Consider the following 19,578-nt stretch of genomic DNA (forward strand, 5'->3'; position numbering starts at 1 on the left):
AAGGATGAGCTCCTCACCACCGCCTCCGATCCCCTTCCCCGACCGTCCTCTACACGCCCGCTCCCGCCTTCGACGAGGAGGACGCCGACGGGGATGACGACGAGGTGGGTAAACTTATTGAGCCGTTCTCCAGGTACCAGCTCGTTGCGCTCCTCCTCTTCGCCGCCGCATCTGATGCCGCTACCCTGGACGAGATCCGCCGCACCGCTGACTTAGACACCTCCCGCCGCAAACTATTCGTCCATCGCCTCGACTGGAACACCACCGCCGATGCCCTCCGTTTCTCGTACTCCCGCTATGGGGACATGATGATTACCGCGTCATGATCGACAAGGTCAGCGGCCGATTCAAGGGATCTGGCTTTGTTCTATTCCGCCACTGGAGTTCCTTCCGCCATGCCCTCCGTCGCCCACAGAAGCTAATCGACGGCCGCATGGCCTCTTGCCAACTCGCATCTGCTGGCTCCACCTGAATTATAACCCTGACCCTAGGTATTATTTTTACCACTTATCAGGACAATGTAGCTAGAAAGATCTATGTAGGAAATGTTCGTGCTGATGTCGGTGGTGGTCGTCTCTTTGACTTTTTCTCCCAGTAGGGTGAGATGGAGGAGGGTCCTATTGGCTTTGTTCGGAATATTGGGAAGCCGAAAGGGCACGCTTTGTTTGTCTATAAGACAGTGGAGGGTGCCATGAGAGCCCTCGAGGAGCCAAACAAGAATTTTGAGGGTATTGTTCCTCAATGTGAGAGGGCTAACGACAAAAATAAGGGGGCACAAGATTTTAATACAGCAGCTCCACTCAATGCAGCACCGAGCAAAGGAAATCTCAATGGTCCTGATTATACAATGCATGTATCAGATATTGGGTTAGCTCAACAAGCTGCATTGACGGGGCAGGGTTTTCTTGGCATGGGCGGGGCACAAGCATATGGGCAGGCTATGCAGTCTAATGCTACTGTGCTTGCTTTACTAGCAGCTGCTTGGCAGAATCCAGCTGCATTTGGAATGACACCTTCTGTTCTTACTTTGAACCCTTCCTTTGCAACTACATTTGGTGCTGCAGGGAGTCAGCAGACTGCACCCACTTTACCTCAGATGGCCCAGGTGCCAAACTATGGGGCTGCAAGTTCTGTATATCAGGGATCTGCTGGTTTCCAGGGCGCTACAGGTTTTCAAGGTTCGCCAGGGTTTTTAGGACCTCCAGGGTTTCAGGGCCCTCAGGGGTATCAGAGCAGTCAGTCTGTTGCTCAAAGTGGCAGCTCTTACCCAACAGGGACAGCTCCAGTGTCAAGGCGACCAACTGGATCAATGTGTGGATATGGACAAGTTTAGGTATAGATGATATCATTTAACATGTATTTATGTAACTACTTGCGCAAATTATTGGTCACACGCACATCATGTTCGATTTCCTTTCTAACTGTCGTTCCTGTGTTCTAGTTCCATTCAGAGGTCTTGATTCTGTGCCATTTAAAGATTACATGGATTTTCAATCTCTGTTGGTGCTGGATATCAAGAAAGGCTTCCGATGCTACAGTTGTTCAAATACTGGAACTGCTTATATCTATTTTTCACTCTATTGATTTTTGACTTATGTTTTTGGTATTCTTCCTTGGAATTCCGTTACTATGTTTTTATATAGTGGACAATGTTGTTCGAACTTTATTGTCAAATCTTAATTTTTGTAATGCAGAAGCAAGTTTTGTTTGGAGATTGATGTGCCATTATCAATTTCTAAAAATCTAATGACCGTATGTGATTATCTCACTGCTATTACATATTTTACTTTAAGCATTCTTTCAGAATTTCATGATTTGGGGTCTGACAAAGATGGAGTGGAGTGCTAACACATGTCTTTCAGAATTTCATGATTTGGCGGCTGAAACCGCTTGCATTTTCAGATGTGCTGTTTACTTGATTTTTGATTTATTTACCTTGGTTCTGAGTTGTGCCTTTTTAACATGTCTTCTCTGTTGACTTCTAGCCTCTTCTCGGTGCTATTTCTGAAATTTGTAGGTTCAACAATGAGACAATAATCAAGAGGCCGCTGTGATATCCAACATTCTTCTACATCATTATGCTGTAAGGTTTATCTCTGGAAGCGTTGATTAAATTGTCATGCTTTTTTCACTTCATTTTATTATATTCTGCTAAAATATCTTTTTGCCTCTTGTTTGTCTCCTCGACAGTGCATTTAACAATAGAATAGCATAATGCAGAATAGAGGTGCATCTTAGTAATCTTTTATGATTTTGGTGATCATTCTCACTGTATGGTTTATTTATACTGGCATGTCATTGTCACTTACACGAGATGGCTAATTAACTTACTATCTTAAAGTTCCGGACCTAAAGCAAACTCCAAAATGACAATGGTGAGGTACTATTTCCTTAAATTTTATTTAAACACCACAAATTTTGACAAAGGATAAATCAAGCCGAGCTCCTTTTCATCAAAAACTTTTGTAAGCTTTATTTTTTGTGGTGTTTTTGTGCATTGAACCTCTGTTCCTGACCTTCACCGTTTGCAGCCTTCACATGCGACATTTCCATCCATGGTCAGCTCTCATGGTTTTCATCTTTGCGATTTGCAATATATCCTTGCTTCTCCAGACAACATCTCCTTTCTAACCAGGAACAGCATCTCTAACTTTCAGTATTCTTGACATTTGCAGACACTTGCCCTATGACTAGGCTGTTAGCTGCAAGATCCTATCTTGCACTAGCTGCTCGCTTTACACACGCAAGTGCTCATGCGCATATGCTGCTGCTTGCTTGCACATACTGCTTGTTTCCGTCGATCACTTGCGCCTATGATCATCTGAGTGAGATTGCCCCCCATGTTCATGCCATTTCACATGAATTTCATTGTCCTTTTCCATCATCCTATTCGTGGAGCAGTAACCATCATCTATTCCTCCTCTTAGCGTCAGTGCTCGCACACCGCTTGCGCGCCCATTGGTGCAATGGTGCTATCTTCCTCTCCCTTCAAGAAAAATAAATCCACTTGTTAATCCAGTCAGGAGATCCTGCAGATATTAGGGCTGTGATTCTCCATTGAAGACGGACAAATACAATAACTAAAAAATGCCATTATCATGCCATGCTTGTCATCCAAGCTCCTTTTGCATGCTGCAAGAAGGGATTCCAAGCTGTGAGCTTTGCTACTGTCAGCCTGTTTGTGACTCAACCATCCGTTGATGATTGTGCCTTATGCAAACTTGAGCACTATTAGCCTCTTCGCCTGACTTGACAGCTCGCTGACGACCATGCTTTATGTGGACGTTAACATATATTAGCCTGTGCTCACATCAACGATTGGTGCCTCACACAAATACAAGCATCCCCTTTGAACCTTTACTTGCTTCCTATCTTAACCATCCACATGCTTTATAAATTATTTCTGAACCTTTGTTGATCATAGGCATATGGGATCCTTGGATACATACATGCTCATGAACCCTTTAAATTATGTTTTGTTTGCCTGTGAGTATTATTCTTTTTTCATTATTTTATTTCAAATTCATCTTTCAAAAAATATTCTCGTTAGAAGAGTAAATTATTACATATGTGTATATAGGATCCATATAATACCTTTCACTTAAAAGCTTGAACAATGATGTGAGACTAAATTATATAATATGCATATTCTCCCTCAAATGGTAGTATAAAGTTTGATTGATGTCTAGCTTTTATCTATCAACAGATGGCCCCTCAAAATACTAGAAGTTATTGGATATATTCTCTTTTGTTATGTAGGCATTTCATTCTGTTTGAATAGTTCTGATTTTCATAGACAATTATACATGATACGGTGCATGAGGAGGGGGTCAGACGGATGACGTGGTCAAAAGTCAAGCCCATGGGATGGTCAGAAGTCCAGCCCCAGTGAAGGTTAGAAGTCAAGCTTATGTGGTTACGGTCAGAGCACAGACCGGGCGTACAGGTCAGGACGAACAAAGCTAGGGCAACCGAGGGCAGAAACAGGTCAGCATACAGACCGGGCGTATAGGTCGGGATGAACAAACCTTGGGCAATCGAGGGCAGAAACAGATCAGCATACAGACCGGTCGTATAGGTCAGGACGGACAAACCTTGGATAACCGAGGACAGAAATAGGTCGGTATACAGACCTAACATATAGGTCGGGACGAACAAACCTTGGATAACTAAGGATAGAAACAGGTCGGTATACAGACCTAACATACAGGTCGGGATTTGCCAACCAAGGATACAGGTCGGACTTCTAGCCTGGTGGCACAGGACATAACGTGCAGGTCGGGATTGGCCAACCAAGGATACAGGTCGGGCTTCTAGCCTTGTGGCACAGAACATAGCGTACAGGTCGGGATTGGCCAACCAAGGATACAGGTCGGGGCTTCTAGCCTTGTGGCACAGGACATGGCGTACAGGTCGGGATTGGCCAACCAAGGATACAGGTCGGGGCTTCTAGCATGGTGGCACAGGACATAACGTACAGGTCGGGATTGGCCAACCAAGGATACAGGTCGGGGCTTCTAGCCTTGTGGCACAAGACATGACGTACAGGTCGGGATTAGCCAACCAAGGATACAGGTCAGAGCTTCTAGCCTTGCAGCACAGGATACATGGACAAGGATACAGGTCTGGCGTCTAGCCTTAAGCACAAGACATAGCGTGCAGGTCGGGATCAGCAAACACCGAGAGCCAGTGTAGGGATTGTTAGGACCTTCGGATAGCGGCTAAAGAGGGGGGGGTGTGAATAGCCGACCTCAAATTCTCGTTTCTTCCTACAATTTAGGTTAGCGTAGCGGAAATACAATGTAGAAACGAAAGTGGAGAAGATCAAACCTCAAACACGATGATGTAACGAGGTTCGGAGATGATACTCCTACTCCTCGGCGTGTCCGTAAGGTGGACGAAGCCTATCAATCCGTCGGTGGATGAGACCCCGGAAAATCGGCTAATAGAAACTCCTTCTGGGTGGAGAAACCTCGCCACAAACTTCTTGCAACAGCAAGATAGGAGTACAAAGATACATCACAATACAAAGGCAGTAAGAATGTAAAAACACAGCTTGCCTTCTCGTCGACTGGATGAAGCAGCAACTTCACGAAACACCTACAACAGCAGGAACCAGCCGAAGGAAGCTTCCACGAAGCTTCAGGAAAATGAGAGCTCAGCAAAGCTCTGATTGCAGTAAGATCAGAAAGGAAAGAGAGGCAATACCAAATCCTGTAGCCCTCGACCTGTTATATAACCTGCGAAGAAGAAGACACATAAACTAGCCGTTGTGTCGCAACGGCTAGGGCCTGGACTGATCAGGCACACTCCTGATCGGTCCAGGAGTGTTCTGATAGGTCTTGGGGACCGATCAGGACCTAGGCTGATCGGTCCCCAGACCGATCAGCCATCTCACAGAGCCGCACTGATCGGACTCTGATCGGTCTGTGGACCAATCAGGCCTTAGGCTGATCGGTCCCCAGACCGATCAGCCAACTCTGTGTGAGAGTTGGCCTCGTCTCTGATCGATCTCCAGACCGATCAGTAACTCTCACAGAAAGCTATTGATCGGTCACCAGATCGATCAGATAACTCAGTGTATCACTCGATCGATCCACTGATCGATCCAGCTCTTGGTTTTTACCCAAACCAAGTCCCAAGCCTTCCAAACCAACATCCGGTCAACCTTGACCTATTGGTACATCATGCTTAGCATCCGGTCACTCCCTTGACCTGCTAGGACTCCCCGCCAAGTGTCCGGTCAATCCCTTTGACCCACTCGGACTTTCTCCTTCGTGCCAAGTATCCTGTCACTCCCTTGACCTACTTGGACTTCCCAACACCAGATGTCCGATCATCTTTGATCCATCTGGATTTTCCCTTGCCCGGCTTCACTCACCAGGACTTTCACCTAGCTTCACTTACTAGGATTTTCACCTGGCTTCCCTCACCAGGATTTCCAATCTGCCTGGCTTCACTCACCAGGACTTCCAAACTGCCTAGCTTCACTCACTAGGGCTTTTACCTGGCTTCACTCACCAGGACTTTTACCTGACTTCACTCACCAGGGTTTTCCATCTGCCTGGCTTCACTCACCAGGACTTCCAAACTGCCTAGCTTCACTCACTAGGGCTTTTACCTGGCTTCACTCACCAGGATTTTCCATCTGCCTGGCTTCACTCACCAGGACTTTCCCTTGCCTGGCTTCACTCACCAGGACTTTCACCTGGCTTCACTCACCAGGACTTTCACCTGGCTTCACTTACCTGGATTTTCCAACTGCCTGGCTTCACTCACCAGGACTTTCCCTTGCATGGCTTCACTCACCAGGACTTTCACCTAGCTTCACTTACCAGGATTTCCCGAATCAGGTCGACTCACCTCGGGTCAAACAGGTCAACCTTGACCAAAGATTGCACCCACAATCTCCCAAGTTTGTATTATGTCAAACATCAGAATACAACTTTTCTATTCTCGTCAAACATCAGAATAGAACTTTTATATTCTCGTCAAACATCATAATAGAACTTTTCTATTCTCGTCAAACATCAAAATACAACTCGAGTCAGGTCAACTCGAGTCAGGTCAACCAGGTCAACCTTGACCTATGGTTGCACCAACAGGGATAACGAGAGGAGGAGGTCGGGCGCTACGCGACAAGCAGTCCAAGGAATCGTAACCACTTGTCAAAGAATAATCACTGTCTGTTAGAGAATATGCTAATGGTCGGGTATGTACAACACTCTGATTCCTTCCTAGCCCTATAAGAAGACGCCACGTGTCACCTACCGCCAGACAAAGTCTGACATATGACATTCCCTGACACTTGTCAGACTCCAGAAGACTCCAGAAGAATCCGTTGCGGTATAAAAAAAGATGCTTTATCCCTTACGGAGGTACGCTGACTCGTCACTTTTCACTCATCTTTACTTTTCGTCATTTCTCTGTGTTTCTGGGGAAAAAGTACCTGACTTGAGCGTCGGAGGGCCTGACCCGGGGACTTTTCCCTTGGTTTTTGGTCTCTAACGGCTCAGGGGCTCGTCTTGCGTCATCATCCTGATCATCATTCCTCGTCATCCGTCCGTGGGAACCCTTCAAGAGAGTGCCAAATCGATCGGACTCCGTAGCGACTTTCCGTCAACCCCTGGTACATCGAGGCCCGTCTTCATCCGACTCAGCTTTCGGACGGGATCAAATTTGGGGAAAAAGTACCTGACTTGAGCGTCGGAGGGTCTGACCCGGGGTCTTTTTCCCTGATTTCTGGTCTCTAACGGCTCAGGGGCTCGTCTGAGTGTGTGCAGAGTCCTTGCGTCATCATCCTGATCATCATTCCTCGTCATCCGTCTGTGGGAATCCTTCCAGAGAGTGCCAAATCGACCGGATTCCGCAGCGACTTTCCGTCAACCCCTGGTATATCGAGGCCCGCCTTCATCCGACTCATCTTCCGGACGGGATCAATACACATTATAAACAAATGAAGGCCCATATCAAAAAACGAAATCAATCCTCATATATTGATGAGTTCTACGTATAATTACGTTGTTGGCCAGTTGTATTGATCACTTACAATCTTTCTCCATTTTTTGCGTATGAAAAAAAAAATGTATAATGCTTACTTTATTGATTTCGGGTCCGAAACAATTAAGAATGATATTGATGTTTACTTAGCACATTTGATTGATGACTTAAAGCACTTATAGGAAAAAGGTGTTGAAACATATGATGCATATTGGCAAGAAAAATTCACCCTTAAGGCAGCCATTCTATGAATTATTAATGAATTTTTGTGATATGAAAACCTTTCAGGATGTTGCGTAAAAGGATATAAGGTATGACGTATCTGTGGTGAAAACGCATGTGCGATGAAGATGAAACATAATAGAAAAATGTCATTCATAAGTCATAGAATGTTTCTTTCTAAGAACCATCCTTATCGAATGCAAAAAAAAGCATTTGATGGGAAGCAAAACTTTAACATTGCATCGAGACCATTGAATGGTCATAATATTTCTAGAAAAAATTGATAAAATTAATTGTAAAAAAAAGACAGTCTGGTCCACGAAGCTCCCGTTATGCGGGGTCCAGGGGAATGATTCATTGTACGCAGTCTTATATTATTTTTTGCAAGAGGTTGTTTTCAGAATTCGAACACGTGACCTTTTGGTTACAAAGCAACAATTTTACTGTTATGCCAAGGCTCTCTTCAATAAAATTAATTGTTATTGGGGGAAAATGAACAAAAATCTTCAAGAACTAGAGGATAGTAGTTAACTATATTGGATGAAAAAATCAATATTCTTCGAACTTGTGTATTTAGAGTATCTACATGTCTGACATATTCTTGATGTGATGCACATCAAGAAAAATTTATATGAAAGCTTGGTTGACACATTAGTTGACATTCCAGGGAAAACAAAAGATGAACTAGTAGCATGACTGGACCTTGTAGATATGAATGCCAAGTTGGAATTGGTACCAAAGGGAAAAAGAAAATATTTTTGCCAGCGGCTTGTTATACATTAAGCAAAGATGAAAAAAGGAAATTTTGCAACTCCTTGTTGGGAATGAAGGTTCCTATAGGTTATTCATTTAATATTAGAAGTCTTGTATCGATAAAGAGTTGAAATTTGGTATCAAATCACATGATTGTCACACTTTGATGCAATATTTACTTCTAATTGTCATTAGTAGTGTCTTACTCAAATATGTTAGATATACTATCACTCGATTGTGCTTCTTCTTCAATATATTGCATAGCAAAGTGATAGATGTCTCGAAGTTAGATGATATGAAAAGAGATATTGTGATAACATTGTGTTTACTTAAAAAATATTTTCCTCCATTTTTTGATATCATGGTTCATTTGATTGTTCATGTTGTACGTGAGATTAAATTTTGTGGACGAGTTCGACATAGATGGATGTACTTATTTGAAAGATTCATGAAAATATTGAAAGATTATGTAGCTATAAAATTTTACTCTGACTACTTATCTAATGTGTATACTATTGGCATCTCAACAAGAAATTGTTAATTGGAGTTTACTGGACCTTTATCACAATATCGAGTGCACTCTACCAATCATAAGGAGTGGGAGTAAGTGCATTTTCATGTACTAGCAAATAATGATGAGATAGAGCCTTATATCAAATAATTTCTCCAACTATGACTACTTTCAAGTGTAGCGTTACATCATTTCATTATCATATTTTCAATAGAAAACACATAGCACATTTCAAGGCTACATTTCATCAAAAAGCAAAGTTGAAAAAATGGTTACAAGATGAGCATAATGAAACTTTTATTATGTGGTTGCATTTATGAAGTCTCTAAGAATTTGGTATGTGTCGGTAGACCTGATCACGGTTCGGAACTGCCGGTTCGAGTTCGACGGTTCGGAACCGCCGGTTCGACGGTTCGGAACCGCCGGTTCGACGGTTCGGAACCGCCGGTTCGACGGTTCCAGGCAGGTCGACCCTTAACCTTAACCGCCCAAGATGGTTACGGTTCACGGTTCAGAACCGCCGGTTCACGGTTCGTCACGGTTCAAGATTAATATGTTAAAAAAAATTAAAAATTAAAAATTAAACATTAAAAATTAGAAATTAAAATTTATTAAAAAAAGGGCTTGCACTTATTTAAGTTGCCTACGTATCCCTTTAGGGGAATCAAAGCCCACGTAGTTCTTTTACATTTTTATCCTTTTACATTTTTATTCACTTCCATTTCCTGTTCCTGTTGTATTTGTTCCTTCAGTATCAAAATCTTCAACTTCGTCATCTGAAAGTTACATTCCTTGGATTCTTTTCTCCGCTCTGGTCCAATCGTCCAGTAATGCTTGGGCTTCCAATGAGTCGGGAGACAAAGTTGATCGTCGTTCATCTAATATGTTGCCGCCGGCACTTCTACAACAACAGTTGACACTAGATAAGCTAAAATTTCTTTTGCGATCACGGAGAGAACGGGAAAGCTTTGAGCCTTCTGTGACCACCACTTTAAGATATCGAAGTTTTCGCTATCTGCTTCATTAAAATCAAAAGAAGTCGTAAAATAATTCTCAAGTTCCTGTGTGGAACTTGAGGATCCCCGTGGACGTTTTGTCCGTTCTTTTAATAAGAGTTGTGCTTTTGTAAGTTTTAAATTACTACTAGTAGTTTGTTGAATTTCAGAAATATTAATTTGCGTTCCATATTTTGCATAATATTGATTATAAATATCATATAAATAAATTCTAACATTATATATAATATTAGCTGGATCAGGGGAAGAAGAATCTTTAATTGGAATTAAAACATCATAATATAAAGTTAACATTTCTTGTAAAACTTCTAATTTAAATCTATGATCTAAAGCAAATGGAATTAAATAAATTTCAGGAAATAAATAAAAATATTTTTCCCATTTAGTTTTCATAGCTAAGATGCAAGGAGATAAAGATTCATTATTAATATGTTCATTTAAAACTAATACTATATTAGAAAAATTTTCTAAAACTAATTGAGCAGTGGGATAATAAACACCGGAAAGTTGTTCGGTTGCATCATTAAATACTTTTAAAATTTCACAAATACTACTACAAATATTCCATTGTTGTGAAAATAAATATATATTAGTATTAGTGTTTTGTGCAAAAAATGAACAAAATAATTCTTTATATTGAAATGAATCTTGTAATAATTGGTATGTTGAATTCCAACGTGTTGGTACATCACGTGGAAATTTTTTAGGTCTCATTCCATTAATTTTACAAAACCTACCCCATTGTTTCATTATAGATGGATGAGATCATAAATAAGAAATTGCAATTCTAATTGGTTTAATATAACTTTCTAAAATTTTTAAACCATCTTGAACACATAAATTTAAAACATGGCAAACACAACGAATATGAAAAAATAAACCTCCAATAATAGGTTGACAAACAAATTTTAGATCATCTATACAAGCGGTATTAGAACTAGCATTATCTAATGATATTGAAAATATTTTATGAGTTAAATCATATTCTTCTAAAATTAAACATAATAATTGTGCGATATTATGAGCATTATGTGATTCATCAAAAACTCTATAAGCTAATAATCTTTTTTAGAGGTTCTAAGAGTTATCGATCCAATGGCAAGTCACACCCATATACGAATGTGTTTGCCAATGATCACTCCAAATATCGGAACATAAAGAAACTTTAATATCTAATTTACTAAATTCATCAATTAAATTCTTTTTTCCTTGTTTTACTAATTTTTTAATTGTACGAGTAAGTGTAGTCCTAGGAACACGTTTAGCACATGGATTAAGAGATTCTTTACAAAAATCTTCAAATGTGCATTTAGATCCAAAACTAAAAGAAAGATGTTCTACGGAAACAAATTTAGCTAATGATTCTCTTAATTTATTATCTGAATATAAAAATAAACCGGAATCGGTACTACCGCTAGTTGAAGAAAATCTTGATAATTGTGTTTGAGAACGGTCGAGTCCATATTCTGTCGGGTGCTTCGTTTCTACATGTTGTTTCAACGACCCATAGCCGCCGCCGGCTTGGAATTTGTAGGAAGCATTGCAGTGCTTACATTTTACACGCATTTCTCCCGACGGAAGAGTGACCTTCTCAAAATGTTTAATAAAAATAGAAGACTTTAGAGGAGGAAGTTCCCGAACCTTAGAAGTAATTGCATCGGTACTTCCTTGTGTGTCGGGTGTCGGATTCGGAAGATGCTCGATCTCATCATCGGTGGATTGAATGTTGGGGTCCTCCTCCCGCGGATTCATTATTTGCTTTCCCTTCCGAGCTCGAGATGATGCACCTCCGCGGCCTCCTTCCATTGTAATTGAAAATTGAAAACGAAAGCATGTAGAGATTAGAGAATATGAAAATGAGATTAAGAGTAGAGAAAATGTGTGTGAAAAATGATGAAATAAGCTCTCTATTTATAGAGTTTTGATAGTAACGGACACTAAATCATAGCCATTGATCAAAAAACGGTCAAAAGATCCTAACCGTTGAAAAAAAAATACCTAAAAAACCCTCCCAACGGCTACGAACCGCCGGTTAACCGGCGGTTCCAACGGCTATGAACGGCCGGTTAACCGGCGGTTCAAGCCGTTTAAAAAAAAAAAAAATTTGCGGCTGAACCGCCGGTTCAACCCGTCGGTTAACCGGCGGTTCGCCGATTTTTACACCCAATGAACCGGAACCGGCCCGGCAACTTGCCGGGTCGGTTCCGGTTCGACCCGGCGAACCGGGTCAACGGGCAACCGGCCCGTTGACCCGGTTACGGGCCCGGGCCGAGTCCGGGCCAAACCCGGCCCGGGGTCTGGTCTTGTTGGAGTGTATACTGAAAGCCTAAGCTTTGTAAACATTCATTATGAATAAAGAATCACATTTGGTCAAATTGTCTACATTTGTTTGTAGTTGTTCATTTAATTTATATTGTAGATAACATAGTATGTGGTGTCACATACAGAAGATGATGTTATCAGTACCTTATAAATTATAAACAGTAGCTCACGACTAAAATGGAAAGGAACAAACCATTAGAAGGTCGTAGTGTAATTAGGTATTAGTTTATCTTGACTATATAATTACACTAGTACACTCAGAGTGTATTGAGTAGGACCATTAGAGGTCGTTTCTTTTATACTGACTTTATAAAGGAACAAAGACCTCAGTTATTATGGAAGTGTGTGCTCTTAATCCTAATATAATAACAAGCACATATGTTTGATATTTATTTCTTTAATTTATCAATGGGTGAGATTTAGTTCGATGAATCAATAAGCCCGATAAGTTGGGAAATTGTATCACTTATAGTGTGTGTTGTTGATTATAGAAGGAAACTGTGTCCTAGAGATACTAGGTTGATAATGTCCTCAAGAGGAGCTCATAAGGATTGTCATGTTAAACCCTGCAGGTGGTCCGACATGACGATAAGGTTGAGTGGTACTACTCTTGGACTTAGACATTAATTAAATGAGTTGTCAGTAACTCACTTAATTAGTGGACATTCGATATCTTAAACACAGGGAGACTAACACACTCATAATAAGAAGGAGCCCAAAAATGTAATTTGGGATTGGTGCGGTAGTTCAATGATAGTTCTCTAGTGGAATGAATTATCATTGATAAAATTAAGTTGTGTGTTCGGGGCGAACACGGGATGCTTAATTTTATCGGGAGACCAAAACCAATTCCTCCTCTCGGTCCCTATCGTAGCCTCTTATTTATAGAGTTCTATACCCACCTATACCCACCTTCTATACCCACAAATAAGGGGCCGGCCAAGCTAGCTTGGGAACCAAGCTAGGGTCGGCCTAGGTATGATTTTGGGTGGCCGGCCCTAGCTTGAACCCAAGCTAGTAGGGCCGGCCAAATAAAATTAAAAAGAAATTTAATTTTAATTTTTATTATTATGTGGAAGATATAATTTAAAGAGAATTAAAATTAAAATATTTCTCTTGTACAAGATCTACAAAGATTAAAGAAAGAGATTAGATCTCTTTCCTTATTTTATGAATGAGAGATGTTTTATTTTCTCTTTAAAATTATTCACATGTTAATAAAATTAAAGTTATAGAAATTTCCTTTTATTAGCCATGAAGAGATTTTTAAAGAGAAATTTTATTTTTTAAAATTTCCGGAAACAAATTAGGAAGTTTTAATTTGTTGATTGAAACTCTCCTAATTTGCTTCTTTTGATTGTGGCCGGCCATTACAAGTTGATTGGGAAATTTTATTTTATTTTTCTCAATTAATTCATGTCAAGGAAAATTAAGGAAATTTTATTGTAATTAAATTTCCTAATTTGCCTAGGCCAAGGAATATAAAAGAAGGGGTGAGGGTGCCTTCATAAGACACAACATCTATTATTTCTCTCCCTCTTTTGTTCCTTGGTGTGGCCGGTCATCCTCTCCCTCTCTTCCTCTTGTGGTGGCCGAATTTCCTTCTTCCATTGGAGCTCTTGTGGTGGCCGGATACTACTCGGAGAAGAAGAAGAAGAAGGAGAGAAAGCTAGCATCTCTTGGAGCTTGGTTAGTATTTTGGTTTTTCTCCTTGGTGAAGTTTTCCTTTGTGGCCGAACCTTGCTTGGAGGAGAAGAAGGTGGTTGGTGGTTTCTCATCTTGGTAGATCGTTGCCCACACAACGTCCGAGGTTAGAAGAGGAATACGGTAGAAGATCAAGAGGTCTTTCTAGAAGGTATAACTAGTAGTTTTTCCTTTTCCGCATCATGCTAGTTATTTATGGAAATAATACCAAATACAAGAGGCTTACGTTCTAGTATTTCGAATATGTTTTTCGATGTTGTGTTCTTTTGTTTCTTTCTTTTCCTTGTGATTTGATTGTTCTCTTTGGTTAACCTAAAGTTATTTTAGGAAATTAAATATTAGCTTTCTATTAAAGGTTTTGTCTAGTCGGTGGTGGTTGCTCCCATATCCAAGAAGGCTATGTGCCTCGCCACGTCAGTACTGGGAACCTTTTATGGAAATTAATATTTAATGGAATTAATAACTTAAGGAGACTTGGGTCGAACGTGTTAAGTTCCGCAGGAGATCCAAGTCAAAACCTAAAAGAACAAATAGATTAAGTTTTGGATCAAACGTGTTAAGTTCCGCAGGCGATCCAAAATTTAATTTAAAAGAACACATGGTAGCTAGGAAAAGGTTCAGACCTTTGTACAAAATTTTGTACAGTGGAACCTATAGGTTTTCCGAGTAGCAACCAACAGGTCTATGTGTCGGTGAGAAATGTGGATGAGAGAGTTCCCAAATCATTGTTGAGCAAAATCCTTTTCTATGGCTTTTCGGGCGCCTTAATTGATTAAGAATCTTCTTAATTAACTTCCGCAATCATCACGTTAGCAACCTGCTCAAAACGGCTATATTTTTGAACCTTAAGGAATTACACTAATCACTTAAACAAGGCGTAATCGATTACCCTAATCGATTACGCTTCCTTCTGTTCGATCATGAGAGGGTCGTAAATGATTAAGCTTATCTGCTTAATCGCTTACCACAACTTCTGTTTCAAACAGAAAGCTTTTTAAGCAATTTCCCTAATCGCTTAAGATGTGCCTAATCGATTAGCCTGATCGATTAGACACCTCTCTATGCACTCGTGAAAACTAGTTTAATCGATTATCCTAATCGATTAAGCATGTCGTAACTGATTATACTAATCGATTATGACCTTTCTATTTCCTAACAAAGACATCCTTAAGCGCTCTCCCTGATCACTTAAGGGCTTCTGAATCGCTTACCCTAAGCGATTCGGCAAGCCTAGGTCATGAACTCGAGTCCTAAGGTTCCTTGTTCAACATCTGGTCAACCGTGATATGTTGGACTCCTCATTGCCTAGCATCTAGTCATCCTTGACTTGCTAGGACTTCTTCACAAAGTGTCAAGGCAATCCTTTAACCCATTTGGACTTTTCTCCTCGTGTTAAGTATCCGGTCAATCATGACTCACTTGAACTTACCGTTTCGTGTCAAATGTTCGGTCCTCCATGGCCCACTTGGACTTCCATTCACCAGATGTCCGATCAATCTTTGACCCACCTGAATTTTCAACTGTCTAGCTTCACTCACCAGGACTTCCTCACTACCTGGCTTTACTTACTAAGACTTTTCACTTGGTTTAACTCACTAGGACTTTTCATTACCTAGCTTCATTTACTAGGATTTTCATATGACTAACTTCACTCACTAGGATTTTTCACCTGGCTTCACTGACCAGAATTTTTCAACTACCTAGCTTTATTCACTAGGGCTTTTCACCTGGCTTCATTCACCAGGATTTTTCATCTGCCTAGCTTTACTCATTAGGACCTTTTAACTGCCTAGTTTCACTCACCAGAACTTTCACACCAAGTGTCCAGTCAACATTGACTCATTTAAATTTTCTTCATTTGTAAACCTTCCCGTTGGTCTTGTCTTTGTCTAACCTCTAGTTAGGACTTCCCAGTCAAGTATCGGGTCAACTTGACCTACTTAACTCTTCTTCACATCAAACTGGTCGAACCTTGACCAGATGAGAATTGCACCAACAATCTCCCTAAACGGATAATTGCACTTGCAATCTCCATAAATTGTCAAACATCAAGACTTAATTTTGAGACAACTCTGTTGGTTGCTACTCGGAAAACCTAGAGGTTCCACTGTACAAAAATTTTGTACAAAGGTCTGAACCTTTTCCTAGCTACCATGTGTTCTTTTAAATTAAATTTTGGATCGCCTGCGGAACTTAACACGTTTGATCCAAAACTTAATCTATTTGTTCTTTTAGGTTTGGACTTGGATCTCCTGCGGAACTTAACACGTTCGACCCAAATCACCTTAAGTTATTAATTCCATTAAATATTAATTTCCATAATCGGTTCCCAGTACTGACGTGGCGAGGCACATGGCCTTCTTGGATATGGGAGCAACCACCACCGACTAGACAAAACCTTTTATAGAAATCTAATATTTAATTTCCTAAAATAACTTTAGGTTAACCGAAGAGAACAATCAAATCACAAGGAAAAGAACACAACATCGAAAAACATATTCGAAATTCTAGAATGTAAGCCTCTTGTATTTGGTATTATTTCCATAAATAACTAGTATGATGCGGAAAGAAAAATTACTAGTTATACCTTGTATAAAAACCTCTTGATCTTTTACCGTATTCCTCTTCTAACCTCGGACGTTGTGTGGGCAACGATCTTCCAAGATGAGAAACCACCAACCACCTTCTTCTCCTCCTATCTAGGTTCGGCCACAAAAGAAGTTTAACCAAGGATGAAAAACAAAACACCAACCAAGCTCCAAGAGATGCTAGCTTTCTCTCCTTCTTCTTCTTCTTCTTCTCCAAGTAGTATCCGGCCGCCACAAGAGCTCCAAGCCTTTGAGAGATTCGGCCACCACAAAGAGGGAGAGAGGAAGAGGATGGCCGGCCACTCCAAGGAATAAAAGAGGGAGAGAAATAATAGAGGTTGTGTCTCATGAAGACACCCTCACCCCTTCTTTTATATTCCTTGGCCTAGGCAAATTAGGAAATTTAATTACAATAAAATTTCCTTAATTTCCTTGACATGATTTAATTGAGAAAAATAAAATAAAATTTCCCAATTTAATCTATATTGGCCGGCCACATCAAGGGGAAACAATTTAGACAAGTTTTAATCAACAAATTAAAACTTCCTAATTTGTTTCCGGAAATTTTAAAAAATAAAATTTCTCTTCAAAAATCTCTTCATGGTTGATAAAAGGAAATTTCTATAATTTTAATTTTACAACATGTGAATAATTTTTAAAGAGAAAATAAAATATCTCACCAATCTACAAATAAGGAAAGAGATCTAATCTCTTTCTTTAATCTTTTGTAGATCTTTTATAAGAGAGATATTTTAATTTTAATTCTCTTTAATAAATTATTTCTTCCACATAATAAAAATTAAAATTAAAATTCCTTTTTAATTTAATTTGGTCGGCCCCCACTAGCTTGGGTTAAAGCTATGGCCGGCCACCCAATTTATACCTAGGCCCTAGCTTGGTTCCCAAGCTAGCTTGGCCCCTTGGTGGTATAGAAGGTGGGTATAGTACTCTATAAATAAGAGACTACGATAGGGGGAGAGGAGGAATTGGTTTTGGTCTCCGATAAAATTAAGCATGTTCGCCCCGAACACACAACTTAATTTTATCAATAATAATTCATTCCACTAGAGAACTATTATTGAACTACCGCACCAATCCCAAATTACATTTTTGGGCTCCTTCTTATTATGAGTGTGTTAGTCTCCCTGTGTTTAAGATATCGAATGTCCACTAATTAAGTGAGTTACTGACAACTCATTTAATTAATATCTAAATCTAAGAGTAGTATCACTCAACCTTATTGTCATGTCGGACTAGGTCCACCTGCAGGGTTTAACATGACAATCCTTATGAGCTCCTCTTGAGGACATTATCAACCTAGTATCTCTCGGACACAGTTTCCTCCTATAATCAACAACACACACTATAATTGATACCATTTCCCAACTTATCGGGCTTATTGATTCATCGAACTAAATCTCACCCATTGATAAATTAAAGAAATAAATATCAAATATATATGCTTGTTATTATATTAGGATTAAGAGTACACACTTCCATAATAACCGAGGTTTTTGTTCCTTTATAAAGTCAGTATAAAAGAAACGACCTCTAATGGTCCTACTCAATACACTCTGAGTGTACTAGTGTAATTATATAGTCAAGATAAACTAATACCTAATTACACTACGACCTTCTAATGGTTTGTTCCTTTCCATTTTGGTCGTGAGCTACTGTTTATAATTTATAAGGTACTGATAACATCATCTTCTGCATATGACACCACATACTATGTTATCTACAATATAAATTAAATGAACAACTACAAACAAATGTAGACAATTTGACCAAATGTGATTCTTTATTCATAATGAATGTTTACAAAGCTTAGGCTTTCAGTATACACCCCAACAATCTCCCACTTATACTAATGACTAAGCTGTTATATCTTCTACCATACATCTGATTCTCATTCCCTCCACTTGCCGATCGAAAGCTTTCGCTGGAAGGGCCTTAGTGAAAGGATCTGCCAGGTTATCTGCTGGTGCAATCTTGGCGATGACAACTTCTCCTCGCTTCACGATATCTCGTATCAGGTGGTACTTGCGCTCTATATGTTTACTTGCCTTATGAGCTCGTGGTTCCTTCGAGTTTGCAACTGCACCACTATTATCACAATAAATTGTGATGATTTTGGGCAAACCAGGAATCACATCTAAGTCCATTAGAAAGTTCCTAAGCCATACTGCTTCTTTAGCTGCCTAAGAAGCTGCTACATACTCAGCTTTCATGGTTGAGTCCGATACGTATTTCTGCTTAACACTCCTCCATGAAATGTCTCCACCTCCTAAAGTAAACACATAGCCTGATGTAGACTTACTGTTATCCCTATCTGATTGGAAATTTGAATCCGTGTAACCCACAGGGAGCAAATCATCTGCTTGATAAACTAGCATATAATCTCTAGTCCTTCTCAGGTACTTTAATATATGCTTTACCGCAGTCCAATGTCCTTGTCCAGGGTTACTCTGATATCTGCTAACCATGCCCACGGCAAAACAGATATCAGGTCTCGTACATAGCATTGCATACATTAGGCTTCCTACAGCCGAGGCATAAGGAACTGCTTTCATGTCCTCTATCTCTTTTGATGTCTTCGGAGACATCTCTTTAGATAGAGCTATTCCATGCCTAAAAGGTAAGAAACCTTTCTTGGAATCCTGCATGCTAAAACGAGCAAGGATTGTATCTATATATGAAGCTTGGGACAGACACAACATTCTTTTCTTACGATCCCTTATAACTTTGATCCCGAGAATGTGTGCACAATCTCCTAAGTCCTTCATATCAAATTGTTTGGACAACCATACCCTTACGTCTGATAATACCTTGACATTGTTGTTAATTAACAAAATATCATCTACGTATAGTACAAGAAATACCACAACATTTCCGTTACACTTCTTGTATACACAAGACTCATCCGGACACTGAATAAATCCATATGACTGGATTACATCAT

The 19,578-nt window shown here is 40.0% G+C and overlaps 1 protein-coding gene across 1 annotated transcript; it reads left to right on the top strand.

Annotated features, from left to right (window-relative positions):
• Window positions 1-8: 8 nt before the first annotated feature.
• On the top strand, window positions 9-1,693 carry LOC122013707 (UBP1-associated protein 2B-like; the record flags this gene model as incomplete). Its single annotated transcript, XM_042569941.1, has 3 exons — window positions 9-319; window positions 385-469; window positions 599-1,693. Coding segments are annotated over 3 exons (1,131 nt in total), but the record flags the coding sequence as incomplete, so codon positions are not given.
• Window positions 1,694-19,578: the final 17,885 nt, after the last annotated feature.

Source organism: Zingiber officinale, chromosome 8B (genome assembly GCF_018446385.1).
Source record: "Zingiber officinale cultivar Zhangliang chromosome 8B, Zo_v1.1, whole genome shotgun sequence".
Taxonomy (NCBI): Eukaryota; Viridiplantae; Streptophyta; class Magnoliopsida; order Zingiberales; family Zingiberaceae; genus Zingiber; species Zingiber officinale.